We start from the raw sequence: 26,536 nt of genomic DNA, 5'->3' as shown, positions 1-26,536 counted from the left end.
CCAATCATACCTCTTCCTTGTTTTCTTTTTATCCAATCCCGCCTCATTATTCCGCCGCGCGATATATCCAGCGTGAACTCGCGGCATAAGAGGGTCAGCGTCACTTGACGAAGCTGCGTCTCGGTGAGCGGAGCGCCATGGACACCCCCGGGCGCGCCGCCTTCCTGTGCACAAGCACTGCCTCATTCCACGCCCCCGACTGGTGCGTACGTCGCAGCTGGCAACCGATGAAGCGTGGTGTCTAATTTATTGTCAATGGCAGGGCGTGTATGCCCGTGGAGACCAATTCCCATGCAAGGCTGGATGCGTTCCGTGACAACCGCCACTGCGCCACGTACATGGTAGGCACTCAGCGCGTGAATCTCTTCGGACGCGACCAAGAGAGCTGCGATCACGTGTTGGGCAACCCCTCGGTCTCGAGGAAGCACGCGGCGGTGATCCACGATGGAGAAGGCGGCATCTTCGTACGTGACGCTGTGCTGGAGATGGTCTGTAAGCTTACTATAGTGCTGAAGTGCTGACTGCATTGGCTGTTGTCTGTAGATGGTGGACCTCATGTCGCGGCACGGAACGTATGTGGGCCGCAAGAAAATCCCCCCACACGATCCCTATCTGCTGCACGGTATGCATGAATTCTATAATGTTGGGAATAATGTAGTGGAGCTAATAGTTGGCCGCTATGGTGGTGACGACAGAGGGGGACGTCATCAAGTTCGGACAGAGCGTGCGCGTGTACATCCTGAAGGGCGCGGGCTCGGACGGGAAGAGTGCGCCTGTAAAAAAATCGTGGGGACGCAAATTGCGTGTCCCACACGTTAGCATCAGTGCCGTGGTTCCGAAGAGGAGTCCAAGCAAACCAAAGGCTTCGTCAGCAGTGACAAAGTTGGTGAACGCAGTTTGTTACGGGACTCTTAGGGATGAAAAGGTTGCTACGTTTATCACGGGTGTTTTGGAGCTTGGTGACGAAGACAAGCAGGTACGTGGAATATGTCTTTAACGTGCTACAAGTCGTAGATTATGCTGAATACGTCTGTATTTGTTGTGTTTTGCATGTTCAGGGAGTTGCAGACACGTTGGTGGAACGACTTCAGGCCAAATATGAATTCTACGCTGCTCACGTTAGTTGCATACCTGCGTACTATGTGAGCGTATTAGCGATGAGACCTCTGATCCGTTTGCTATGTGCGTATTTCCAATTCAGGTTCATCGCAACGCATTTGTAGCCACTATGGCTCTATTAAAACAGAACTTGTGCGTGGGAGAGTTTGAGAAAAACCTGGATGTTTTCACGCATATTTCTCAGCAGCGCAACGACAACATTTACCGCGCCGATTCCCGGAAGGTAAGTGTGCTTCTGTTCGATCGATGACTATAGTTTTCTTACATATCATTCTCAACAGCTTTTGCAAGCGATTGCTGCTGTCCGGCTGGATCCCGATAACCCGCAGTTTAATGATGTGGACTCTACCGAAGAAGACGTTGGCTCTGCTTGCCCACCTACCGCAAACAACCGAGAAGGACGTGAGCGCTCCATGAGCGATGAAGGAAAGAAGTTGTTCTTGGCTGGACATGGAATGCCGTATCCTGGCCGCACAGAATCTGTGGGAACGATTAGCGACACAGGTAGGACGCACAGGGAGACGATTGGTGACCCTCGCTATCAAACGTCCCATTACCCGTCTGGCAGCGATTACGATGACCATGATGGAGGATCTGATTCGAGGTCTATGGATAATGGATACGCGCCTCCAGTCAGCTTGATGATCGGCAACGGCACGAAGCCTGCTGTAAACAGTGGCAACGGATCAGGCTTCAATTTCATTGGACAGCAAGCATCAGAAGTCACCAAACCTAGCGGGTCTGCATTTGGGTTTATTGGCAGCTCTGATCCTGTGGACGACACTTCTTCCCGTACTAGCTCAACAGAAGTGCCTTCTGGTCAGTCCGCAGAGTTTTCTCCTAAGCCCCCCTCTGTTGCTGCTGAAGACTTTTTACTCGAGAATCTCTCCGTTGATAACAGCGAGTTTGGGGATATGTGGGAATCAGCGAACGACGAATCGTACGTTGTTCGACAATGGGACTTTTCGTCGCCGATGAGACTTACTAACCAACCGATCGTGTCTGCAGAGAGGAATGGTCTGTTGATCTTGGGTCAGTAGATGCTCACGAGCTAGACCCACGCGACTTGCAGGTGTTTTTGGAGGCGCATCGTTTGATGTGCGTGTCCAGCAAGAAGGTTGCTGGGCAGCAGCAATGGCTATTCGTTGCTGAACAGGTATCTCGTTGTCTGTGTATCGGGCTTTTGTTTTCGTGCGAAAGCTAACTCACTTTATTTGCAGAAGGCCGAAGGAACTCTCTTCTTGGTGGACATCTCCGTCATGCCGGGCTTGACCGATATGTCAGTGACGTTGAAGTGGATTGTCAACTCGCTGCTTTACAGAAACGGTCACGTTATTTTCATGAAAATCCTCAAGTACGCACTCCATCAGTTTGCCGAGCAGGCCCAAGAGCGTGTTGCACGGACACCCCAGCCGCCGCAGCCTCACCTGCATGATACAACGCAGAATCATGTGCAGCGTCAACCACAAAATGGACGAGAGCTCGAGCCGACTGTCAAGGCACACCCAGCGCCTTATCCGGTTTCACGCTCGGTGTCCCGCACGGCATCACACGCAACATCTCTAGATGATGATGAAGAAGATGCTGAGGAAGTTGATAGTGACGAGGACACGATGTCAGCGCTCGACTACCTTGCTGAAAACCCTGCTATTGACGCGGGCAAGTTCGAGCAGGTGTGGGCGACAGCAAGCGAGATGTAAGTGCTTCATCATTCAAAGGAGACGTATTGGTTAGACTAACCAGTGTGTATTGCCGAGTAGCGCGTCGCTTTCGTACACACTCAACGAGGTTCCTGAGGTGGATGAGGTTATCGACCTCTTCCGCAGCAACTGCCTGGGTTGTTTGGCAAGCGGTAGCGTGGACACGCAAGTCAAGTTTTTCTTCTTCGCCGAAATGGTACGCTCTCGCTTTTGTTATACTCGCCGTTTCAACCTGATGCCTAACGTACTGTTCCTACCAGACGGAACTTCAGTGCGTATTTTGTGTAGAGATGGCAATCAGTGTGGACACAGGTGCTTTGGAAGGTACCGTCAAACGGTTAGCCATCCAACAGCATAGCGACGAAGAAGAGGAGCAGATTGACTCGAGTTTTGTTAGTTTCATCGAAGAAGTCCTCCAAGAGCTTTAAGCTGAGTCAGGTGCGAGTCTTCCGCACAACAAAATGTAAATGCGAAGCGATTTGAGTCACACAAAAGTTTGCATTAGCGCGTACATTTATCGTTTTTCTTACTACAACAAGCTACAAGTGCAAGCAGCACAATCTTTGGCTTCGCGAATCCTCACGCGTCGTCGCACTTCATGTGGCGGAGAAAGATGGAGCGCCAGTTGGGTGTTTGGATGTGGTCGCGACCGCTTTTGATATTGGTAAGGATGGCGCTGCATGGTGACGAGCCATTTGCGTGAAAGCTCTGGCGGAAATCGTCACTGAAGTCGTGCACCCCTCCGCGACACTCGTCATAAAAAACACAAGTCATCTTCTCCACGTCCTCGATCGCCGTGAGAGCGTCTTGTGAAGCGTCTGCCATCGCCGACTCAACCGAAGAACTGTTTGAAGCCGCTGCCAGTGCTTCCTTGTACCAAGTAGCCACCGTCTGGTTACTAGGGACGATCACTGCTTCGACGAACTTGGACTTCTCTTCTGTGGTGTTTGCCGAGCTTTCAAGGTGGCGAAACGGCGTTTCAGCTCCAGCCATGCCGAGGCCAAAACCAGCACCGGGGCATGTCATGAACATTTCAGCCAGCAATCCCGTCATTTCGTAGTTGTAGCTGAAGACCCCTATATCGCGAATGTCTGAGAGACTCAGGTACTCCGAGGGCAGGACCGAGAAGAACGGGTCTAGCATGTTAAACTGCGAGAATACGGACGTGGGGTTGATGCCTTCTTCACCTGTGCGCAGCAAAATGTTCGACTGCGGCAACAGGACATTTCGGTCGAGCACATTTACGGGAAGTGGCTCACGGCGTGGGCATTCAGTGTAGACGCGGGGATCTCCCAACTTCTGCTCCAGCGGAATGGGCACTGTGTTGCCCACGACGCACTTGTAGTAGATCGAATGCAGCAGGTCGATGGTGGCGTGGTGCGAGAAGAAGATCGGATCGGCTGGTGCTTCCAAGAAGCCCATAGCCCCGGAGAGCGCGCTGTGAACGGTATCTACAAGCATTCAAACACTCACATTTAGCAAAATTACCAACAGCACCCAGTTGATCTGTGAAACGCACCGTGAATGCCCAACTCCAAGTTGGCCACGACGCCTGCGATCGTTGGAGTCGCAAAAAGTTGACGCGCGAGCGAGCTGACGGTTGTCGTTGGAGGGAAAGGAGAGCTGAGCCAATTGCCGCGAGGCACACAGCGTGCGCAACCACCACCATGTAGGTGAGAGGCCTCGCAAAAATGGTCGAGCGGCGGTGTCACAACGCAGGTTCCTCCGATGGGCGATCCGTTAATGTTGACAGAGCGACCGTAGCCGTTCAAGGACCCACCAAACTCGCGTAAGAGCAGCGAGCACTCCTCCATGCTGCGGCAGCCGCCGGCCATGTAGCGCTGGTTATCGTCCACGTAGTTCCAGTATGGAACAGTGATGCAAGAAAATTCGCCACCGTAGCTACGAAGCATGTTCTCAAATCCTAGCAGCAGCAAGCGGTGCCAATATATGAACATGCACGTGTTGTGCGCTTCCACCGTCGTCATTTGCTCCGTGTGGATCTCCACGAACTTGATGTAGTAGCCGTCGTCCATGGACATCGCGATCGCACGCAAGTATAATTCCTTTTCCTGCGGTAGCAAGAGCTCCCAGGGTTTCCGAATACGCGGACCGCACGCCGCCAGCGCTAGTTGTTCGGATGCTTCGGTGACAGGAGCAACGCTGTCAACATCCTGAGCAGGCGAAACTACTGCCGTCGCGGCAAACAGCAGCGCAGCAAGACACCAAGACATAAATTGCTTCATTGTGGGGGCTAAACGCTCGGGGTCGTTGATCAACTTGCCTTTGACGCGAACAATCGAAATCTGAACTTTTCTTCGCCCACCATTAAACACTGCAGCCCCATCCTGGCGGTAAAAACAGTCGCTACATGAAGGAGATGACCCGACTCCATCGAAGCCCGTCAACCTGCAGCCAATGCTGCGCGGCGCTGCAATGCCCGCAAGTCTTCTCCATCAGCTCCGTCTCAAAGCAGGCAGCTTCCGTCCGTCAAGTGACGATTGTCCACGCCCTTTCAGGATCTATTAGCCCTAACCTCCTTCCAACCATTGGATGAAAGTATAACTATATATCACCAATTGCAACACTGAAAATAATATCAATACGGACCAATGGGAGACAAGGTAGGCCTGGCTGGCCAGCAACCACTGGAGGCTCCGCCGCCGCCGGCCACCACCCACCCAGTTGGAAAACACAGCAGTCAAGGCTAACATGGTGAGTGAGGAGGCGTGACTTTGCCCAGCCGTATCTCCGGCGTGCGGCGTCTGTTGCTCGCGCAACTTCTGTGGCTGCACAGTTGAGATGTCCATGAACTTGAGGCACTAATTTGTTCCTTGCTTGCGTGCTCTTGTCAATCTAGGGTGCCAACAACTTCGTGCTATTCGAGTCGGCCTCGGGCTATGCAATCTTTGAGGTGGTGGAGAACGAGGAGATCGGCTCCCTCCTGAGCGAGGTGCAGGCCGCCGTCGCCGACGTGTCCTCCTTCGGACGCGTCGTGAAGCTCAAGGCTTTCCAGCCGTTCACATCGGCCGAGAACGCCCTCGAGAACATCAACAACATCTCGGAAGGTCTGCTGAGCGAGGACCTCAAGAACTTCCTGGAGATGAACCTGCCCAAGGTCAAGGCCGGCAAGAAGGGCAAGTTCGCTCTCGGCGTGCAGGACAAGGGTCTCGCCCAGGCCATCTCGGACGAGCTCAGCGCACCCTGCAACACGAGTGAGACGACGCTCGAGATCGTGCGCGGCGTGCGCATGCACTTCAGCACGTTTGTCAAGGAGCTGGCCCAGGGCAACCTCGCCAAGGCCCAGCTCGGTCTCGGCCACTCGTACTCGCGTGCCAAGGTCAAATTCAACGTGAACCGTGCCGACAACATGATCATCCAGGCGATTGCGCTGCTGGACCAGATGGACAAGGACATCAACACGTTCGCCATGCGCGTACGTGAGTGGTACTCGTGGCACTTCCCCGAGCTGGTAAAGATCGTCAATGACAACTACGTGTACGCCCGTTGCGCGTCGTTCATCAAGAACCGCAACACGCTGAGCGAGGACTCGCTCGAGGAGCTGTCGAAGATCGTCCTCGACGAGGACAAGGCCCAGCAGATCCTGCACGCCTCGCGTTCCTCCATGGGTATGGACATGTCGGAGATCGACATGATCAACGTGGACAACTTCACCACGCGTCTTGTTAAGCTTGCCGAGTACCGTCGCCAGCTGCACGAGTACCTGGTGTCCAAGATGTCGACGGTGGCCCCCAACCTTGCCTCGCTTATCGGCGAGTCGGTGGGTGCCCGCCTTATCTCGCACGCTGGTTCGCTGACCAACCTGGCCAAGTGCCCGGCCTCGACGGTGCAGATTCTTGGTGCCGAGAAGGCTCTGTTCCGTGCTCTCAAGACCCGCGGCAACACCCCCAAGTACGGTCTGCTCTTCCACTCTACCTTCATTGGCCGCGCCGCTGCCAAGAACAAGGGACGCATCTCGCGTTACCTAGCCAACAAGTGCGCCATTGCCTCGCGCATTGACTCTTTCATTGACGAGCCCACCACCAAGTACGGCGACAAGATGCGTGAGCAGGTTGAGGAGCGTCTCGCTTTCTATGAGAGCGGCGCTGCCCCGCGTAAGAACGCTGACGTGATGTTGGAGGTCTCGGAGGAGCTTAAGAAGGAGGCTACTCAGACTGACAAAAAGTCTAAGAAGGAGAAGAAGGGCAAGAAGCGCCCTGCTGCGGACGAGGACGTCAAGATGGAGGAGGTCGAGGAGGAGGCCCCCACGAAAAAGTCCAAGAAGTCTAAAAAGCACAAGAAGGTCAAGGAGGAGGAGACTGTTGTGGCCCCCGCTGCTGATGCTGACAAGAAGAAGAAGAAGCACAAGAAAAAATCCAAGACTGCGGAGTAGAGTGCCCCGCCCACCGACGCTAGCGGTAGTAGTACACTTATTCTCGTTGCGGTTTTCTCTTTTTCCTTGGACGGTCTTTCTGCTGCCACCAAGCGTGTTGTACAGTTCGATAACGCTGGTCGTGCGCGCAAGGCTCAATATATTTGCAATCCCATTCACGTGTTGCTAGTACGTTTGCATTTGGGCTGATAGCAATTTGAACACACACGTCCGTTGCGGAGTTTCAGCGGTTGCTGTGGGGTTTCAAGTTTCGTAGCTGGCAATGACCAACCTGGTGCAGGGAGAGCTGCGACCACATTCGAGAAATACCCGACAGCTCTTCGACGACAATGGGCGAGAAATCTTCTCCACCCTTTATGCCGTTGGTTCCAGGCATGAGGTCTACCCATTACGAGCAAATGGCCAAGACACACTTCCGTCGAGGACAGCTCCTTGAACGAATGTCGATTGGCAAACTCACCAGCGCTGAGAGGATGCCAAGTACATCAGCAGCGAATTTTCAGACCGTAGTGTCTGCTGCTACAGCTGCGAAATCCCAGGCACTGAGACTGACTACTACTACACAGGCCACGTACACTGCACCCCCACAGCCTGAAGTGAGTCGTCTAAACATCCCCAGCAGCAAGTACCGAGTGGATTCCACGCAGCCAGCGTGGATCACACACGACCGACTTGTGCTGCGCTTCTTCGCGTACTTCATGGAGCCTGTTGAGCTTGCGGACGGACAAACTGAAGAGCGGGTGAGACGCGTAGTCGTGTGCTTCTACCTCAGCGATCGATCCATTTCCATCTCAGAGCCTCGAGTTGCCAACAGTGGAATCGCCCAAGGAGAATTCATGCGACGTACCATTGTTCGCAAGAACGGTGGCAGCAGCACCGCCTTCCACCGTGATGACATCTCGGACGACTACTACACACCGGAAGATTTCCGCATTGGCGGTGAGTTGCGCTTGTACGGACGAACCTTCCACATCGTGGGCTGTGATGCTGCCACGCGAAGCTTTTACACAGAAGCGCTTGGTGAGACGCTGGAAACGCCACGTATGTACCCGGACGAATCAAACTCGAAGATGGATGAAGTAGATGAGCTCAAAACTCAATTGCGTGTTCGCACTCGAGCACTTGGTGCGAGCAAGGCTGAAGCTACTCGCAAATTCCACGACCTCAGCCAGAAGGTGCTGCGATTTTACGCGTCTTGGCATGATGATCACCCGTTGTATCCTGAAACAAGGTACTTTGTGCTGCATTACTACCTGTGTGATGATACCGTCGAGGTTGTGGAAGCTAGGAATGGCAACCGAGAACGTGGCCGAGGCCATTTCGGTATCCTGCTATCGCGGAGGAAGTTGGCCAGAGAATCAGGAACAAGGGATTGCCAGCACAATGATGACGATGGAGTGAGCTATTTCATCACGGATCGAGATCTGCGATGCGGGGAGTGGATCAACGTGTTCTCCAGACGGATACTTCTTGAAGATTGCGACGCATTCACGCGCGAGTATTATCTTGAGACACATGGAGTAACTCAAGAGAAGTTCGAGCCGCTTTCACCTGAGGCGCCGGCGCCGGCAGTTAAATGGAAACTCTTTCATGCAGCACAAGCGTCTCTAGCAGCTCCTGTTTCCAATGGCCGAGGCACAAGCGGCTATTCTACCAACAACAACAATAGTTGTATGCAGGGCGGTCTCGTGGCTCCGATTCCGGGAGGTCAAAATTGTGAGCAAAACAATGTGACACCACTTTGTCGAGATGACGAGCTGGATGGCAAACAGTTGCGCTTTCGTGCTCGCTTTCAAGGACTGCGTCGCGGTGAGGTGGATACCCAACGCGAATTTGTAGTGACTTATTTCCTCGAGGACGAGACATTAGCAGTATTTGAACCACGTGTGAGAAACTCTGGAGTTCTTGGTGGTCGCTTCCTGGATCGTGGTCGCTATCGCAAAGATCCGAAGCTTGTGCTTAGCTCTGAATCACGAAAACAAACTACTATCTCACATTACCAGGCTTCAGATATGTACGTGGGTGCCGTACTCAGGTTCGAGTTCTCACCGCATCAGCCACTTGAGCTTGTGGAGGCTGATTCGCAGACACTGAGCTTCTGCGAAAGCCATTCCGAGGTCTTCCGTTTTTCAGACAGCTCAGCAGTCCTAGCACTCGCAGCTAAAGTTTGGATGAATGGGTCTCGCCAAGTGGACTTACGCCGAGAATGGCGACAGCTTGACAGGGACAGTTCCCACCTTGTGGTCATGGAACTAATGAAAGCTGTGCTAAGCCGAGCAGGACTCACATCGAATATGAATGAACAGCAGCTTATCACGTTATTCAGAAGGTTTGCGGATGACATTGACACCGATAACAACACCAACAACCAAAATCAGGAACAACTTTTCGCGTACGATGAATTCTGCGATATCCTCTCGGCGCTCGTGAGTAAACCACACACCCAAGAAGAACGTGGGGATGCATCACGCAGCATGAGTTCAAAATTGATGAAAATCCCTAGAGTGAGAAGTCTGCTCTCCTACGCTGGGGCACACTCCGGCCTTGTATCAATCAGTGACTTGCTGCGTGTCATGAGCGACCGATCCGTGGCGCTGTCGAAACATGAAGTCGATGTACTAACAACACGATTTGCGTCTTGTACCGGGAGAATCGACATCCACCGGCTGTGTGACTACGTCTTTCAATTACCCTGCAATCACCACGAAGCAGTTGATGCTAAGGATATTGATTTCAGCCTGAACTTCGCCAACGATGGAGATGAAGCGTTACCACCACCAGCAGGAAGCGCAATCTCAACAGAACGGTCGACATACAAGCCAGGCACAGCGTACACGCCTCCAAAATCAACTCGTAAAACTGCTGAAGACAACCAGGCTTTGCAACCCTTAACAAATCCTCGAGTTGTCAGCTTATTGCGACGAGTTTTTTCATCGACAAAGTACCAGCTACGAAAAGCCCTGCGTGATCGCGACAGAGAGAGAAATGGCCGGTTGCGCGAAGATGAATTTATGGATGCTCTTCTATCGGTGGCCCCACAGCTGTCCGACGATGACTCCTACCTCCTTGCCGACGCGTTTTTTCCTACCAACAATTGCTATGTGGACTACGTGCTTCTGCTCGACAGTGCCTTTCGCAGTTAGGGCAACGATCCACATTACCAATTGCTAGTACTCAGACGAGGGAGCAGCCCAACTAGGTTCGGGCACCTTGAACTCCTGACCATCAAGCTGTATACAGAGATGCACATGAGTATAGGTTAGTTGATCTCTTCCACACTGATGTGATGGAGTGTTCCTTACCTTGTACTCTAGAGCGTGCAGCCAGATCTTCGAGCAATGAAGTTGTGTCTCATTGAAAGCTTCAGATTCACCAACGTAACACCACGTGCAAGTTCGTTTCATGAACTCTTCTTCAGTTTCTGTCTCCTCACGTGGTGTCGAAAAGTCCACTGGGTCCTTGGGAGGTAGGACACCTTTGCTACGCTTGGCAGCTGCAATCTCTTCTGCACGCTCTGCACTCTCACCAAAGTGCAGTTTTCCTCCATAGCACGGATCATTGGCAATTGGGAACCCGATGAGCTGCAAGTGCAAGCGAATTTGGTGCGTTCTTCCTGTGACTGGTTTGCACTTCATGAGACTTGTGCTCTTGTCTGTACGGACCAGTCGCACCAAAGTCTCGGATGGTTTTCCATCTTCGTGACACTCCCATACACCATCACGTGCGGACAAACAACGAAGTGGGCAGCTGATGCGGATAGCACCCTCCTCCGGGAAGGTGATAATACTCGTGGAGCAGTTTGCTTTTGCTGCGCCCACCATTTTCTCTTGGACTGCCGAGTCGAGTGCATCCGGAAATTGCCCACGCACACGCGCAAGGTATGTCTTGGAGGCCTGGCGGTCAGCTGCAGTGCACAACACGAGCTATTTGTCAAAATCGTGAAGAGGTGGTAATTTTGAAAATACAACAAACCATTACCGATGCAGAGCGACAGAGTCTTCGCCTTGGTTGCATTCTTTGCCAAGAGCACAACACCTGATTATACCACGGCAAGAGCCAAGATAAACTGGTTAAAAGCCAAACACCACAGTAGTTTAGCACAACCATCAAGATTACCAGATGTAAGCCGGTCAAGTCGGTGAACGATATTCAGTGGTGGGAGATCGGGGCGGGTGGTTTGCACAATCGAGTGCAATGAGTTGTGGCGATACGCACCACACGGGTGGGTAGGCATAGAAGGTGGTTTTGACACGACGATCTGAAAGCAAACGGCAGTACGATCACGACAAGGAAATCAAACAACAACACATCTCACAGACAAATCAACGCGCGTACCAGATCGTTGTCCTCGTACACTACCTCGATCTCCACACCCGACACAGGCGGTTCGTGACGATGAGCCTATCCAAAGTAACATGCCCAGTCAAGAACCAACCACCAAGCACAAAGTTAAGGGAAGTCATAACTCACCGTGTGGATGATTAAGTCTCCATTCTTGATTGTGGTGTCAGCAGGCACGATCTTGTGGTTCACCGAGATGCGTCCTGACGCAATGGCGAATTTCTTCACGTTCCACCCAAACAACAACACCTTAGTCCACACACCACCACGGCCACCATCAACATCTCAAATACTCACGTAATACTCTGGTGAGTTCGCACCAAATTCTTTGGTGAAAATCTCGAGCAGCTCCCGGTCAAACCATCTCTCCTTGGCAAATGTGCGGAACTCGTACACGTACGGTTCCACCATCCGATAGCCTGCAATAAGCACCACAACAGTTTCATTAGCCCACTAACAATAATCATAGAAATCCTAAATGAATATGCCAATACTACCGTTGGCGAAGGAATACTTGGGCGCCTCGGCCACGAATCGGTTGGCGCTCTTGGCATCTCGCTTGGACTTGCGCTTCTTGGCCTGACGCTCGGCGGGATCACGCTCAGCGCGACGCATTTTCTTCAGCTGGCGCTTGGAGACTCCATCGCCCTCTTTCACTGCAGACTCCGTCGCCACTGCGACAGCGACAGCGACAGCTTTGGTGTCGGCGTCCTCCATTGATTATTGTCAAGAGATTCGGGGAATATTGTGATGTAACGTGAATTTGTTTGTATTGAATATTACGAAAAGGAATTTGAAGTGCACTGCAACATGTATCTTCGTGTTCTATTCCAGCGTGCTGGAGGCGAGCAGCGGCGTGGTGACGGTCGGTTTCTTGAAAAGTAGCGACTTGGTCTCATCCACGCTGTAGTCCTCGGGAAGCGCCGGAGGGGTATAATACCGGAGCAAGAGCGAAGACGTGACCACCGACACGGACGAGATGGCCATGGCGCCGCCAGCGAACATGGGCGGGATGCTGAAGCCGAAGGGGTAGAGCACACCTGCGGCTAAAGGGATCAGCAGACAGTTGTAGCCCAGTGACCACACGTAGTTCAGCCGGATGCGGTTGAAGATCGTCCGAGACAAGTCCAGCGCAGTAATGACGTCGAACAGGTTCGCCTTCATGAGAACCATGCCGGCCGTCTCCACAGCGATCTCAGTGCCACCGCCGATAGCGATACCCAGATCAGCTTGTGCAAGGGCAGGCGAGTCGTTGATACCGTCGCCCACCATGGCAACGATGCGACCGGTGCTCTGGAGTTGCTTGACCTTTGAGGACTTTTGAGACGGAACCACCTCAGCCATGACATTACGACGGCTGATTCCAAGTTGATCTGCAATGGTGAACGCGGTACGCGCGTTGTCACCGGTGACCATCCAGACCTCCAACCCCATCTGTTTCAGCTTCTTCAGCGTACGGATCGACTCCTTACGCGGAGCATCGGCCACACCAAATACAGCGCTGAGCTCATCGTCGACGCCCATGTAGATTGTCGTCTTCCCGGCATTTTGAAAGGTAAAAGTGGCTTGCTGCAGCACAATGCTGGTCAAACGCTTCAACCCGTTATCTGCCATCCACTCCTTGTTGCCGATTACGACCTTACGTTCCCCCACCATACACGCAATGCCTCTTCCAGAAACGCCTCGGAAACCTGTCGGCTGCTCGAGAGACGACGAGATGAACTTCGCGTACTCGATGATTGCCTTACTCAGCGGGTGTTCACTGCCGAGTTCAGCCGACCCCGCCAGAATAATCAGCTCTTCAGTGCTCAGCTTCTTGCTTAGCACTACAACATCCGTCACCACAGGCTTGCCCACGGTTAGCGTTCCAGTCTTGTCGAAAAGAATCGTATTGACGTTGTGTGCAGCCTGGAGGGGCTCTCCACCCTTGATCAATACACCGTGCTCTGCACCAACACCCGTTCCGACCATGACTGCCGTTGGCGTAGCTAATCCCAGAGCACAGGGGCAAGCAACTACTAGGGTTGCAATGCCAAAGTTGAAAGCAAACACGAACGTGCTGTCCGTGTGCGGAATCCAGCTTTCGGGGAAAATCTCAAACACGCACAGAACGTACCACGCTGAAAATGTCAAGAACGACAGCCCCAGCACCGTCGGAACAAAAATGGAGGCAACGTAGTCTGCATAAGCTTGGATCGGCGCTTTTGAGGTCTGCGCATCTTCAACAAGACGAATGATCTGGCTCAACGCCGTGTCGTTGTCCACACCAGTAACCTTCATGTGAAACAAACCATCGACGTTTACCGTTGCCCCCAATACGCGGTCGCCAGTGGCTTTCTTGATTGTCTTGGATTCGCCCGTCAACATCGACTCATCAATACGACCTTCGCCGTACATGATGACACCATCTGCCGGAACTGACGAACCACGAACAACCTTTAATACATCCCCACGCTGGACGAGCTCAATCGGCACAATTCTCTCTTCCCGAATTCTAGTTCCATCTGCGCTGAAAACTAACAGCGTGGCTGACTTGACCTGCAATTCCATCAACTTGCTTAGTGCTGCCGATGTTTTGCCCTTTGCAATCGACTCTAAAAACTTGCCCAGTATTACAAACGAAATCAGCATCGACGACGTCATAAACATGTCTGGGTTGGCGACACTGGTGTCGTTCAACAAGAAAGCGCGAGCAATGCTAAATAGTCCGTAAAAATACGACGCGTTGGCGCCCATGGACACCAAGAACGACATTCCCAGCATTCGATTCTTTATTCCCTTCCAAGCGTCTGTGTGAAATCGACGTGCCGGGTAAAACTGGATGGGAGTGGCGAGAATCGCCACAATCAGCGACTGCCATGAGATACCAGGCAGAATACTCGATGCCAGACCATGCGCAACGGGCGCGATGTTGTCCAACACCATCATCATCAGGAGAATTGGAAACGTAAAGAGTACCGAGACGAAGAAGTCTACGCGATACCTAGTGATCTCCTTCGCACGCTGATCTCCAAGAGCCTTCTGAGCCTCTGCTCCAGACACGTATGAGGCATCATACCCGATATCTTCCACGGTTTCAACGAGTGTGCGGATGCCGACGACGTCCTTATCAAATCGAATCGATGCCTTCTCAGTCGCAAAGCTAACAACAGCAGATATAACGCCCTCCGTCTGCTTCAGGGCATTTTCAACTGAGTTGGAACACGAATTGCATGTCATCCCACCAACCAAAAGCGTCGCCTCTCCAATCTCACTTTTATCAGAGTCGCCAATGGAAATTGCGATATCATCAGATGTTGTAGATGAAGCTACCTCCGGCTTCAATTGTGATTCATTTGCAGTCTTGTCAGCGGCCTCCTCCACAATATCGGACATCCCCTGTAACGTTGGGTTAACGAGCCGAGCACGGAACTTCCCTCCAGCGCTTCGAACAACTTGCAGTAAGTCCTCATCGTTGAATTGTCCATCAGGGTCCACTTCAACTGTCGCCTTTTTGGCTGCAAAATCGACAGACGCTGAAACAACACCGTCGGTCTCACTGAGAGCTTGCTGGACCTTGCGTGCACAATTTTTAGCGCAGCTCATGCCTTCAATCTCAAGCAACACAGTGCGAGGACTACGTGACGGAACATACACCGCCGCATCAAACTTGGCCCCTGTTTTGCGGACGACTTCGATAAGATTGTTCTCTGTGAGCGAGCTGCCAGCTTCAAGCTGCACAGTGGCACGCTTGAGCGGAAAGTCCACCGTTGCGCTTTCCACGCTAGGCACTGCGTTTAACGCTCTTTTGATCTTGCTCGCGCAGTTTTTCGCACAGCTCATGCCTTCAATCGCAAGTAGAATTGTGCGTGGCCCGCTGGTTGGTGTTGCCACTGACGCTGTGAACTTCTGGCCTGCGGAATGTACCACATCAATCAGGTCGGTTTCTGTCAAGTGACTGGCCGTATCCAAGAAAATCGTAGCTCGCTCCGTGTCGAAGTCCACCTTGGCGTTGATGACTCCATTAGCTCCATTCAACGCATCTTGCACCTTTCTTGCGCAGTTTTTGACGCAGCTCATGCCGTTGATTTTGAGATACACGACTCGTGAGTCGCCATCGCTACTGAAGAGCTCGTACCGCGACGCGTCAAACTTGTTGCCAGCGCTACGCACGACCTGAATCAAGTTCTCCTCTGCCACTTTACTCTCCGGCTCAAGAATAATCGTCGCGCGCTTATTGCCATAATCAACAGTAGCGTCAATCACTTCATCGGCATTTTGCAGCGCCGCCTGAACCTTCGCTGCGCAGTTTTTGGCGCAGCTCATGCCTGTGATATTCAGCAAGATGGCACCAGGAACTGAACTCGTGCGTTCTTTCTTCTCCTTGGCAATTGATGCATCGAATCTCGGGTTGGCAGCGCGGATGTACTTGATGAGATCCACCTCTGTGGCCGTGCAGCCCTTGGCCAGCGCCACCTCCGCCGTCTTGGACTTGGAGTCCACGTGGATGTGCAGCACGCCGGGGATCTGCTCCAGCGCGCGGATCACCTGACGGCCGCAGTTAGTCATGCACCGCATGCCGTCTACGCACAGACGCACGATGCGCTCGCGATGCTGCCACACGGGGTAGGCCACGAGCTGGTCGGGCGTGGCGCGCCGCACCACATCGGCCAGCGCCGCCTCGGCCTCCTCGTCCGCGCGGTGCCGTAGCTCGATCCTTGCCAGTTTCTCCAGCAGGTCCAACTCCACGCTGCGAACGCCCAGGCTGCTGGCCTTGAGCGCCGTCTCGATCTTGGCGGCGGCCTCTCGGTCGTCGTCGGTCAGCCCCGGCACCACGAGGAACACCACGTGGTCCTCTTCGTCGCGGCGCTGGGACGACGTCACGCTCGGCACGTCTTCAGCTGCGGACACGCAGGCGCCGTCCCGCACGCCGCGCACCAGCGGCAGCAATTCCTGATCGGTCGCCACCATCTTCTTACGGCCGATACAATTGCGAACTGAGATTCGATCGGCGGAAACACAGATCTAGAAAAGTTGAGCTAGAACCAATCAGATTCTTGGTTCCCTTTTTGACCAATCATGGTAGGCCATGATGCATAATCGATTGCGTACGCATCCCCCCCCAGTTGAAGGCGGCAATTAGAGTTGAAAGCAGCGCAAGACGAGAAATGGCCATGGTGGCAAGTAGTTTGGCGAAGCAGGCCTCGGCGGTGACTGTCGAATATGGATTTTAGACTACATCTTTTCGTCGTTTGCACACTCGCTTCAGATAGCTTTGCGCTGGACCCAGTTGCACACTGCCTCTGTCTTTTTGCTGCATTTGTGAGCAGCCAAAAATGACATTCATTCGTCGCTGTTTGTCAGGGTCGCGGAGTATCACCACGCACATATATCCGCGGTTTTGTCTCTTTAAGCTTCTTCAGTTTCTTGCTGTTGTCTTGATTGTAATCGCTGCAGCTCTTGCTCGCGCTTCTCTTCCAGCTCACCTAAGTGTAATGATTTCTTGCCTGCACATGGAGACTCGAGTCATGCTCTCGGTTCTGCAGTTTCAACGCTATGCGTCTCGTAACACTCACGTAGGTTTGTGCGACCCCACGAGCCATTTTGTCAGCTGTCTAAGCAAATTCTTCAGCGATGTCTTCATCCTAGACTGCTGCTGTGTTTCGCCACCTATTGCTTATCGCGAAGCTCACTGCTGAACGATACATGCATCTACTTCACCGGTGTCTGCCATTGCCGGCGGCTCATGCAGATATCCCTCGTAAAATTCGGGTGAGACCTGCGGCCAATGTCCCTGCCAGGATATTTCTCTGTGAAGTGCATGACCTCTTCGTAGTCAACGCCACGCCAACTTCTGTCATTATTCGCTCCTTTAGCTAGTCATGACACTCGTGAGCGTGCGGGTCGAATAAGTGGGTCGGCGTCGAAAAGCGGAGGTGTCGACAGGAAAGCTACAAACACTGCACACGTCGCATATTTCCCGCGAAAAACCCGCTCTTGAAAAACCCAAGTGTGCCACCCATTTTGAGCGGTTGGCGAGCCTCAACGCGCCACCATGCTCCCATCTGCGCGGCTGCTCCGACTGGCGCTGAGGCGCACGGGTCCTGTCAGCGCGACACTGCAGCTGCGGAGTGTTCACGCGTCTGCTGTAGTGCCGGCGCGCCGGAATCGCAGAGGTTCACCTAGTGGAACGTCCTCCAAACCCGCGCCGGGCTTCCAAGGCAGCCAGGTACGTGCCAATAGGTGGCAAATCAAGAAGACATCCAGTGGCTGACCAGGCTAATGGTTTTTCTATATGGACAGGATGACGATGAGGAATTTAACAAGTGGTTCGAGGCGATGCAAAAGCAGTATCCAAACACGGCGCAGCTCCAGGAAGACGAAGAGGAGCTGCCGAGCACGATGAAGCTGGCCGAAGACGAAGAAGACGAGCATGATGACGGCGAGGACCCCGACGAGGAGACAGAGAAGTTTTTGGATGAAGCCGAGGAGCTTTTCCGCCTCAACCCGGCCGAGTTTCAGAAGCGAATGGAGACGTTTGACCAACGCCATGCCCATGAGGATGACGGCGGGGACGAAGATGCTGATGAGATTGACCGCGCGACCGAGCGGATCCCGAAGAACAAGCTGCTGAAGGTGCTTGGAGAGTTAAGGCCGAACAGCGCGCCGACGGGCAAGAATGCTGAGCGGATGCTGAACACGAACTTGAGTGCGTGAAACGATCCGGCGGCACATTCGACGCATTGATAACATTATGTTGTTTTTCTCTGTTCTTACAATTCAATCTGCTTTGTAAACATTTTCAGAGAACAAGAACATGGCTCCTCTGGAGAAGAAGCCGAAGCAGCCCAAGGCTGAGCGTGTGACGTACCGTCAGGAGAGCGTTGGCATTGCCGTTTTGGAGTTTGTACAGAACTTGCTGGTTGAAGATGCAGACTTGTCTGGAGCCGATGTTATCCCTACTATTGTCGAGGTGAGCAACCTGCTAGCTGCTTTCAGGTTTTAGTTGGTGGTAGTACTAATGTCGCTCCTTTTGCAATTCAGGCAAACGTGTCACCTGATCTGCGCCGTGTCGTGCTCTTTTGGGAGCCGGTGCGCTTGAACTCGGAGAACCAAACCATTGGTAAGAAGAAAATCCTGGCCGTGAAGAACAGACTTGCTCGCCAGGAGGGCTGGATCCGCCGCAATGTCACTCAGCACCTGAACTTGAAGGTACACGAGCCAAGTGCTGTCTTGTATTGTGCAGGGAATGTAGTGCTAACTTGTTTGGTTGGTGGTTCGCAGTATTCACCTGTGGTCCAGTTCAAGCAGCAGAAGGAGGCCAAGGATGAGGAGGCACGGACGCTGTTTGAGGACGAAATGAAGTGGCTGGACAGGGTGTAGACTCTTCCACCCAACAGGACACGCACGCTGTAGGCACAGTAGGAGGAGACACTTTTGTTGGGATTGCATTACCCATTTCACGCATCTCAATGCCGAGTTACGTCATGTACTCGTATCCGAATGCCATTAGCAGCCCGCCCCGCATAGAAAGCACGAAGCTTGTACGCTAAGGGGAAGCTTTGTGACCGCACCATTGTCATGTCAGTACTCTTACTTTTGCACGAGCTCGTAGATGTCCGAACGCGTCTGGTTCGAGGTGGGGATGTTGCGACGCATTTCCTCGACGTTCTCCAGGTTCACCTCGGCGTACACAATGGACTCACCGTGGCCGCACGTGGCCACAACCTCACCCCATGGGGAGATGACTGTCGAGTGGCCCCACGCCTGGTAGCCGCCCTCCGGCCCACGAGCAGGCGAAGTCGCCGCCACGTACAGCTGGTTGTCCACCGCACGGGCGCGCTGAAGAAGTTCCCAGTGCGCCGGACCCGTGGTGAGGTTGAAGGCGCCCGGGAAGAGCAGCACCTTAGCACCCTGCTTCTTCATGAGCATAGACAGCTCCGGGAAGCGGATATCGTAGCAGATGCCGACGCCGATCTTGCCGTAGGGCGTGTCGAAGAGTGTCATACTGTTGCCGGGGGACAGCGTGTCGGACTCCTTGAACGTGATCTTGCCGGGGACGTCAATGTCGAACAGGTGCACCTTGCGGTGCTTGCCCAGGATCTCACCCTCGGGCGAGAAAATGACGCTCGTGTTGTAGACCTTGCCGGCCGCATCCTTCTCGGGGATGGAGCCGCCCACGAGGTAGATCTCGAGTTTGGCGGCGAGCTGTGACAACGCGAAGGTGGACGGGTGGTCCTTTTCGTTCAGCAGCGCCTTTTTCTCCGGGATCTCCTCCGCATACTGCGGAAAGGACGTGGTGGCGTACGGCGAGTTCCAGCACTCGGGCAGCGACACCACCTGGGCCGCGTTCTTGGCGGCCTCGGTCACGGCGGCCGTGGCCGTGGCGATGTTCTTGAGCTTGTCGTCGCCCACGGCGATCTGGCATAGCGCCAGCTTGAACTTGGGGGCGGCAGTGCTCATGGGGCTTGAAAGGTACGACGCGGACACGAGAGGCGAGCGGAGGCGGCGAGCTTGAGATCTGATGGCGCGGACAAGCATCCTGTGTTTTCCCCGATCCCCATGCTTCACGCTTGTCAGTCATCGGCCTAAACTAGGATGTTAATCTTCACTTCATTACCAGACTACTTTAGGTTGTATTCCGATATTAATGTTCGGAACAGCAACTTGAATCGCGTGTCACCATCACCGTACGCCGGCATCTTCGCATTGAACGGACCATCGACATGCTGCCTCTGCGGGTACGACGACGGGCGCTGAACTGCATAGAGGGCGAATATTAATGCGTATGATACTGTAGTTTGTCCGCCAGGCCCGCCGCATCAACTTCACCCACACGGCGCTGCGCCGTCTCAGCTACGGCGGAGCGGCCCCGCACTCCGGCGGGCAAGACAACTCGAGCTTCTTCACGCTGCTGGGACTGGCAGGAGCCATTGGGTACGGCTACATTTTAATGCTGATTTTCAGACCTGCCATTGACGTTGATCTTCTATTGCAGCGGTGTGGCGTACGTGTACTACGACCCGGATGTGCTGCCGGAGAGCGTGAAGAAATGGTTGCCTATCCAGGAACCGGAGGGCCGTGGCATGAGTCTGGAGGAGTATGAGCAGTGGCGTGCCAAGCAGGCCGGGTACCCGACTGTTGCCACGCAGAAGAAGGAGAAAGAGATCTCGCCTGAGCACTCAAAGGAGGAGGAGGACGTCGAGCCACCCAGCATGGACGGTTCGTAGTCCGTAGTGGCTCGTGATGTACTTGGATTTGCTTCTTATAATCGGTATTTGTGCGGACTTGAGCAGACGACATTCCGATTCCACATGGAGATGTTTCTCCGACGGAGATGAAGGCGTCGCTGGAGAAGCTTCTAGCGGAAGCCCGTGAGAATGAGGCCGCGTTCATCACAGACATCAAGTCGAACAGGGTCCCTGTATCTGAGGAAGATCGCCAGATGGTATAATTGCTGATTTGGTGGTAAGATTGGCGGTGGTTCGTTTCTAATCCTATTGCTTGTCGTTGTATGCAGCTGCAAGCGTTTAAAGATGAGAAGGCGAGATTAAAGAAGCAGCTCAGGTTCCTGAAGTCCAACAAGTAAGGCGAGCAGATACTATTTTCTGACACACCTGGTCTTAGTTGCCTTCCAGCACCAAACAACAGAAATTGAGTGCAATGACTTCATTCAGTTACTCTTTCTTGACCTTCTTGCTTTGCGTCTCTTGAGAATCCGCGGTCCACTGCCAGTACGTCAAGTAGACGAGAACCAACGAAAAGTGGCCGCATGAATACGCTGCAAAGACATAGTCGTGAATGTGCGGGTATCTTGCTGGCGGGGTGATCCATACTTGCGCCGCGTGGATGGCTAGGATTCCAAGCAAAGAAAGCTATCGTCGAGAACGCGCAAACTCGGTTAGATATTGATATTCTCTGCATCCCTTTGCAGAGGAATCCTACCATGATATAACCACGGACAAGCGGATGAGCACTCCCGTCTTGTTGGCAGCCAGGTGCTTTTTCAGATTGCTGGATATGTAGATGCTTCGCAGTTCTCGACGTAATGAACGGTATCACTGCAACACTCGTGTACGCAAGCTGTAACACGATATACGGAAGGACTAAACCATCCTTCTCCAGCAGGAAGTACATGCTGCACAGAATTGCGAAACAACCATGTGGGCATTCAGCTAAGAAGCAATTACCACGCATCATGACAATCAAACCTGAATGTTGATAGCACGCTGAACCACCCTGAGAGAAGCGCATTGTACGCAAACAGAAAAGAGATCGGCAACAAAGGCAGCAAGATAGTCTTCTCGTGGACTGTGCAAGAATCAGTGTCAGTATACAATATACGCTTCACTGGACTGCACAAACTCACTTACCTTGAAAAGAAAACAGGAAAAATGACAACGAGCAAATTGCCAGAGACAAGACAAACCGCAGGTTCGTGGGCTTTCGTCGCAGTAGGTCAATGACCGATGGAGTAAACCCGATGAAGGTCATCACAGTGCTACGCAAAACACACAACAGTACAGTCAGCGACTTCAAAATAGTCAAACAATATAAAGATATCGCTACAACTCTACCATAAGCGCATCTGCAGTGTGGGGGTCACATGCCGCCGGATTTTAAGAGCGAAATCGGCAATGCACCAGAAGTTTGCCACCTTGTCCTCGAAAAGACCCCGACCAAACGGGAAGATGCGACGCACAACTAGACATCAAAGCACCTGTCAGCGTTGGTTGCAACAATCGTAAGCGAGATAATAACGTACCTTGTGCCAACGTAGACATGCAAGTTTCTCCTTCTGATGGAAATGCACAAAATGGGAACCACATCAACGCGAACGTGGCAATGACTGCGACGACAAGCTTGATAAGATGAAGAATGCACATCTTCCGATAGATGCAGCGCGCAAGAAGAAACACTCCGAACGCCGGGGCGTAGTAGAGTGCCATTTGTTTGAAATTCAGCGCGAGACAGTAGCAAATACTACCAAGGAATTCATTTCCTTGCAGGATGAGCGCAACGCCCAGTGCCGTAAATCCCAGACACACATTATTGTACTGCCAACACAAAGCAAAACCAATGCACAATGTAAGACGAACATTGTACAAATATTCAAGAGCTGTGCTCTCTACAATTGTACCTGGAAGTGGCCATGGTCAATGAGCAAGACCGCAGGCTGCAGCAAAATCAACAGTAGAAACGCCGTACGTTGTGTCCACTGCTGGGTGCCGTAAAATGCTCGAGCCACACAGTAGATCGCAGGAATAAACAAAGCAACATCACACAGCAACACGGATGCGCGCATAAACACCTTGCTCGTTGCCGACTCGTATCCTCTCGAGCTCGTGAGCTCCACCATAGCGGGCTCCGCGACTTCCGCGGTACGCCCAAAGAAGTACGAAACGTAGGCCGTGAGTGGCGGGTAGTCCAATCCCCAGTACAGCAGGTCGTTGGATGTGGTGTTGAAATACCAGTCAGAGACCGGCAGGTTGATCGTGATCTCCATCCAGTGGCGTTGCGCCTCGTAGTCTCCGAACATGGGCGGCGTGTGTTCGCCCGAGTACGAATGGAGACCCACCAGCCATCTTATGAGCACCAACAGCAGCCACACGAGCCACGCGCCCGCCCTCTTCTCATCGTTCTCCTCCAGAAATTGCAAGCCTCGCTGTAGCAGCGAAGCCTCGGCGCCAGCGCTCATAGTGCCCGCTTTTTGAAGTGATGACGTGTTGCAATACTCTCATTAGTGACAGCGTCACTAATCGGCGGAAATCGAGGAGTGGTCCACGTTGCTTTCAACTTCAACCGGCGGCAACGGATCTGCTGCACGAGTATCGCCATTCCCGAACGCCATTCCCGAACGCTCTTCGCAAACGCTCTTCGCTTTCGTCTGTTATGGCTCTTGCCTCTCGTATTGCCATCGTTACGGGTGCCGCCTCCGGTCTGGGGAGGGCGACAGCCACTCGCTTCGTGCAGAATGGGGCGCGCGTGATCCTGTGCGACCTCCCGACCAGCGACGGCGTCGACGTGGCCAGGGAGCTTGGCGTCTCGTGTCATTTCAGCCCCACTGATGTGCGTTTTGGCTATTACCCCTATTGTCTAAAACGATCTGCGCGCTTACAACATCCTGTTGTGCTTTTGAGCAGGTGACGAACGAGGACGACGTGGCGGCGGCGTTGGACCTGGCCGAGTCCTCCTTCGGCGAGCCGGTGAACACTGTCGTCAACTGCGCAGGAATTGCTTTGGCGATCAAGACTCTTAGCAAGAAGGGCGTGCACCAGCTCTTCCAGTTCCAGCAGACGATCAACGTCAACGCCGTTGGCTCCTTCAACGTCGCACGTCTTGCCGCTGAGCGGTGAGGATGAGCGATAGCGTAAGCTTGTTGGGCGAGTGATATATCTCACATGGTATTTTACGTAGCATGGCTAAAACGAGACCGGGACATGGTGGAGAGCGTGGTGTTATCATTAACACAGCCAGCATTGCTGCGTATGACGGACAAATTGGGCAAGCGGCGTACGCTGCCAGCAAGGGTGCGATTGTAGGAATGACGCTGCCTCTTGCCAGAGACCTCGCCTCGTATGGCATTCGTGTGAACACCATTGCACCAGGTACAACTTACAACGAAGATATGGTGCAACTTCTTTTGTTCTAACTGGATTGCATGCACTCTTCTTTTGTAGGTCTGTTCATGACTCCACTGCTGGCAGGGCTCCCCGAAAAGATGCAGCAACAATTGGGTGAGAGTGTTCCGTTCCCAAGCCGACTCGGCAATCCCGAGGAGTACGCCCAGCTGGTGCACTCTATCATTGACAACAAGATGCTCAACGGTGAAACGATTCGCCTTGATGGTGCCCTCCGCATGCCACCAAAGTGATCACGGCACTCTTGAGAAACTGGCATCTCCGTAACCGCCGAATAAATACTGCGAGCTATTGCAATGCTGCAGTCAAACCTGAAGCTAACTTTCAGGTAACCTAGATTCGGTCAGTTGGTTGTAAATACCCTCGGTCGAGGAGATCAAAAAGGTCCTTTTCCGACCCGACTGAGAAAACGGCGTCTTGCCCGAGACCTTCTGCTACCGTGGCATAGATACACTCGAAAGAAGTATCGGCAATCTCTCGTAATGATCGCTTCAAGAGGTCGGTGAAGAACGTCACAACAAAATCCTCGGGACCTGTGAAGTACAGCAGCGCAAACCAGCTTCTGGGCGGGCTGTACACCTTCAGGTCGAGCAGAATAGATCTGCTCTTGAACGGAACAGTGCAAGCTCCACGAGTCCTTGTAAGCTGCCGCATTACATCTTTTTGAATCACCTTCGCTGCTACGAGGGCCGTCACCACGTCTTGAAAATGTTTCTCATCTGCTCCGGGGTCTGCACTTGACAAATCGCTTTCAGAAGGAACTGCCACGAGGACGTCAAGCACCGATATGAAAGCAGCACCACGAGAGAAAGAGCCACAGGGAAACACTTGAACGTCTTGATTCCACTTCTTCAGATGGATGAGGATGGCATTGAATGCCGTTTTACCGTCTTGCTGGCTGATCATGAGTCGTTGGGCCACCGAAGCAGCGTCTTCCGTTTTGCCGGGTAAATCATCATGTTCGCAACCCAGATACTCCATGCCAACACGCAATTGATTAGTGGAAGGGAGTCCGTGCGTCCCTGTACGAAGCTGCTTGCTTGTAAGTGCGCACGCATCGAGCTGGTCCGCGCCCTGCTGTTCTACGAGGCGCGACGCCTGACTCAACTTCATCCCGTAGATGTGGAGCAAGCCACGCACTTGGTCCCATTTCGATGCTGCCTGCGTAGAGCCTCCTTCATGTGCATCGGTAAAGTACAGCTCTTGCTGGTGGAGGTAATTCTGCTTGTATTTGTCCCAGTACCGAGCGATTATGCACCAGACGTCTAGCGCCACTCCTACTTCGGCTGTCTTCTTCGCAACGCAGTCCATCAGCACGATATCTCGGTCGGACACCGCCGCGCCCAGCACATCCGTCTCCCACATTGCTGTGAACACTCGTCGAGCGAGTTTGCACGCTTGAACACGCCAGCGCTGCTGGCCTTGCCATTCATTCCAAGCAATAAACTCATCCAGTGCCTGCAGGCAGAACAACAACATTGGTCGGCGGATAGCCCCCTGATGCATCTCGCATGATGCCCCATCATTTCGTAGCCAGCATGGCGATAGTTCACACACGCGGTCGTTGTCGTAATAATCCGCAAGCTCCAGCCGTACGGTCGTTGGCAGTTTTTTCGAGATCATCCCGGTATTGATCAGTGTTGTCACTGGCAGCGACTCACCCTTAGCTTCCAGGCTGGCGCGCTTTGTCTCCACATCAAACTCGAACCGCACGTGGAGCTGTTGCCGCTTCTGGCTGTTGCTGCTGGCGTTGAGGCTGCTGCTGCTCATAGCGTTAGGCAGGAAGAGTAGGCTGTCTGCCATGGAGTCATTGTGCAAGGAGCTTTGCTGACTCGCTCCGCAGCTGCTGATCCCATTGGACCGCGTGCGCGGCGCGCCAAACTCCACCGAGTCGAACGAGTCGCCGGTGAGCGAGTGCGAGGTCACGAGCTGAGTCTGAGTCGCGGACGCGCCGCTTGGGGTGTCACGCTCGGCAGCATCAACAGCAGAATACGCGGCACCTTCCGGCAGCTCGGGACCGAAGAAGGCGCTTTGGAGCGGCCGGATCTCTGGCGGATCCTCGTCGAGCAACTGGGCCAGGTCCGCGAAGAACTTGCGCTTGCGCCGCGGATGCAGTGCCAGTCGCGACGCCGAGTCCATTTCCATCACTATGGCTGCTGCTTCTTCGGGTCTCTATGTGGCACATACATCCAACTAGGTGCGACTGAAGCCATCCATCAGAGCAGACAGTGAGTCACCCGACCACGTGCCGAATCAGCCGCCGCGCCCAAGAAATGCCCAGACGCCTTCCGGACGTATGTGTGAAATGCATGGAGTGATGGCGGCGGATGGCACGTGTGATGGCGGTGCTCCAATCGCCCAAC

General features: G+C 53.4%; 12 protein-coding genes across 12 annotated transcripts; 6 read left to right on the top strand and 6 right to left on the bottom strand.

Moving 5' to 3' along the window:
- Nucleotides 1-137: 137 nt before the first annotated feature.
- KRP23_7450 (Protein phosphatase 1 regulatory inhibitor subunit PPP1R8-like protein) lies at nt 138-3,247 on the top strand (the record flags this gene model as incomplete). The annotated part of the gene is made up of 11 exons (XM_067892768.1): nt 138-202; nt 263-464; nt 544-622; nt 696-976; nt 1,059-1,118; nt 1,202-1,342; nt 1,401-2,059; nt 2,128-2,275; nt 2,340-2,815; nt 2,880-3,015; nt 3,080-3,247. The coding sequence occupies 11 exons, from the start codon at nt 138-140 to the stop codon at nt 3,245-3,247; spliced, it is 2,415 nt and encodes an 804-aa protein (XP_067744615.1).
- A 151-nt stretch (nt 3,248-3,398) lies between these two features.
- KRP23_7449 (Tyrosinase ustQ) lies at nt 3,399-5,065 on the bottom strand (the record flags this gene model as incomplete). Its single annotated transcript, XM_067892767.1, has 2 exons — nt 3,399-4,270; nt 4,339-5,065. 2 exons carry the CDS (start codon nt 5,063-5,065, stop codon nt 3,399-3,401), a joined length of 1,599 nt encoding a protein of 532 aa, XP_067744614.1.
- Nucleotides 5,066-5,531: 466 nt separating this feature from the next.
- On the top strand, nt 5,532-7,212 carry KRP23_7448 (Nucleolar protein 56; the record flags this gene model as incomplete). The annotated part of the gene is made up of 2 exons (XM_067892766.1): nt 5,532-5,534; nt 5,680-7,212. 2 exons carry the CDS (start codon nt 5,532-5,534, stop codon nt 7,210-7,212), a joined length of 1,536 nt encoding a protein of 511 aa, XP_067744613.1.
- A 329-nt stretch (nt 7,213-7,541) lies between these two features.
- KRP23_7447 (EF-hand domain-containing family member C2) lies at nt 7,542-10,355 on the top strand (the record flags this gene model as incomplete). The annotated part of the gene is made up of 1 exon (XM_067892765.1): nt 7,542-10,355. The coding sequence occupies one exon, from the start codon at nt 7,542-7,544 to the stop codon at nt 10,353-10,355; it is 2,814 nt and encodes a 937-aa protein (XP_067744612.1).
- A 24-nt stretch (nt 10,356-10,379) lies between these two features.
- KRP23_7446 (uncharacterized protein) lies at nt 10,380-12,270 on the bottom strand (the record flags this gene model as incomplete). Its single annotated transcript, XM_067892764.1, has 8 exons — nt 10,380-10,442; nt 10,515-11,116; nt 11,191-11,247; nt 11,329-11,470; nt 11,548-11,613; nt 11,683-11,775; nt 11,851-11,972; nt 12,051-12,270. 8 exons carry the CDS (start codon nt 12,268-12,270, stop codon nt 10,380-10,382), a joined length of 1,365 nt encoding a protein of 454 aa, XP_067744611.1.
- A 108-nt stretch (nt 12,271-12,378) lies between these two features.
- Nucleotides 12,379-16,503, bottom strand: KRP23_7445 (putative copper-transporting ATPase HMA5; the record flags this gene model as incomplete). The annotated part of the gene is made up of 1 exon (XM_067892763.1): nt 12,379-16,503. The coding sequence occupies one exon, from the start codon at nt 16,501-16,503 to the stop codon at nt 12,379-12,381; it is 4,125 nt and encodes a 1,374-aa protein (XP_067744610.1).
- Nucleotides 16,504-17,587: 1,084 nt separating this feature from the next.
- On the top strand, nt 17,588-18,915 carry KRP23_7444 (uncharacterized protein; the record flags this gene model as incomplete). The annotated part of the gene is made up of 5 exons (XM_067892762.1): nt 17,588-17,761; nt 17,836-18,241; nt 18,339-18,505; nt 18,577-18,744; nt 18,817-18,915. 5 exons carry the CDS (start codon nt 17,588-17,590, stop codon nt 18,913-18,915), a joined length of 1,014 nt encoding a protein of 337 aa, XP_067744609.1.
- A 210-nt stretch (nt 18,916-19,125) lies between these two features.
- KRP23_7443 (Omega-amidase NIT2) lies at nt 19,126-20,073 on the bottom strand (the record flags this gene model as incomplete). Its single annotated transcript, XM_067892760.1, has 1 exon — nt 19,126-20,073. One exon carries the CDS (start codon nt 20,071-20,073, stop codon nt 19,126-19,128), a length of 948 nt encoding a protein of 315 aa, XP_067744608.1.
- Nucleotides 20,074-20,258: 185 nt separating this feature from the next.
- Nucleotides 20,259-21,121, top strand: KRP23_7442 (uncharacterized protein; the record flags this gene model as incomplete). The annotated part of the gene is made up of 5 exons (XM_067892759.1): nt 20,259-20,273; nt 20,333-20,469; nt 20,531-20,754; nt 20,829-20,980; nt 21,053-21,121. The coding sequence occupies 5 exons, from the start codon at nt 20,259-20,261 to the stop codon at nt 21,119-21,121; spliced, it is 597 nt and encodes a 198-aa protein (XP_067744607.1).
- Nucleotides 21,122-21,209: 88 nt separating this feature from the next.
- KRP23_7441 (Dolichyl pyrophosphate Man9GlcNAc2 alpha-1,3-glucosyltransferase) lies at nt 21,210-23,230 on the bottom strand (the record flags this gene model as incomplete). The annotated part of the gene is made up of 7 exons (XM_067892758.1): nt 21,210-21,407; nt 21,478-21,670; nt 21,744-21,843; nt 21,906-22,033; nt 22,110-22,236; nt 22,298-22,589; nt 22,673-23,230. 7 exons carry the CDS (start codon nt 23,228-23,230, stop codon nt 21,210-21,212), a joined length of 1,596 nt encoding a protein of 531 aa, XP_067744606.1.
- A 194-nt stretch (nt 23,231-23,424) lies between these two features.
- KRP23_7440 (3-hydroxyacyl-CoA dehydrogenase type-2) lies at nt 23,425-24,406 on the top strand (the record flags this gene model as incomplete). Its single annotated transcript, XM_067892757.1, has 4 exons — nt 23,425-23,601; nt 23,676-23,884; nt 23,950-24,140; nt 24,213-24,406. 4 exons carry the CDS (start codon nt 23,425-23,427, stop codon nt 24,404-24,406), a joined length of 771 nt encoding a protein of 256 aa, XP_067744605.1.
- Nucleotides 24,407-24,506: 100 nt separating this feature from the next.
- On the bottom strand, nt 24,507-26,318 carry KRP23_7439 (DNA polymerase beta; the record flags this gene model as incomplete). Its single annotated transcript, XM_067892756.1, has 1 exon — nt 24,507-26,318. One exon carries the CDS (start codon nt 26,316-26,318, stop codon nt 24,507-24,509), a length of 1,812 nt encoding a protein of 603 aa, XP_067744604.1.
- Nucleotides 26,319-26,536: the final 218 nt, after the last annotated feature.

Source organism: Phytophthora ramorum, assembly GCF_020800215.1.
Source record: "Phytophthora ramorum isolate Pr-102 chromosome Unknown Phyram_PR-102_s0006, whole genome shotgun sequence".
Classification (NCBI taxonomy): domain Eukaryota; phylum Oomycota; class Peronosporomycetes; order Peronosporales; family Peronosporaceae; genus Phytophthora; species Phytophthora ramorum.
The sequence above is the reverse complement of the archived record's forward strand: the minus strand, read 5'-3'. Positions and strand labels throughout refer to the sequence as shown.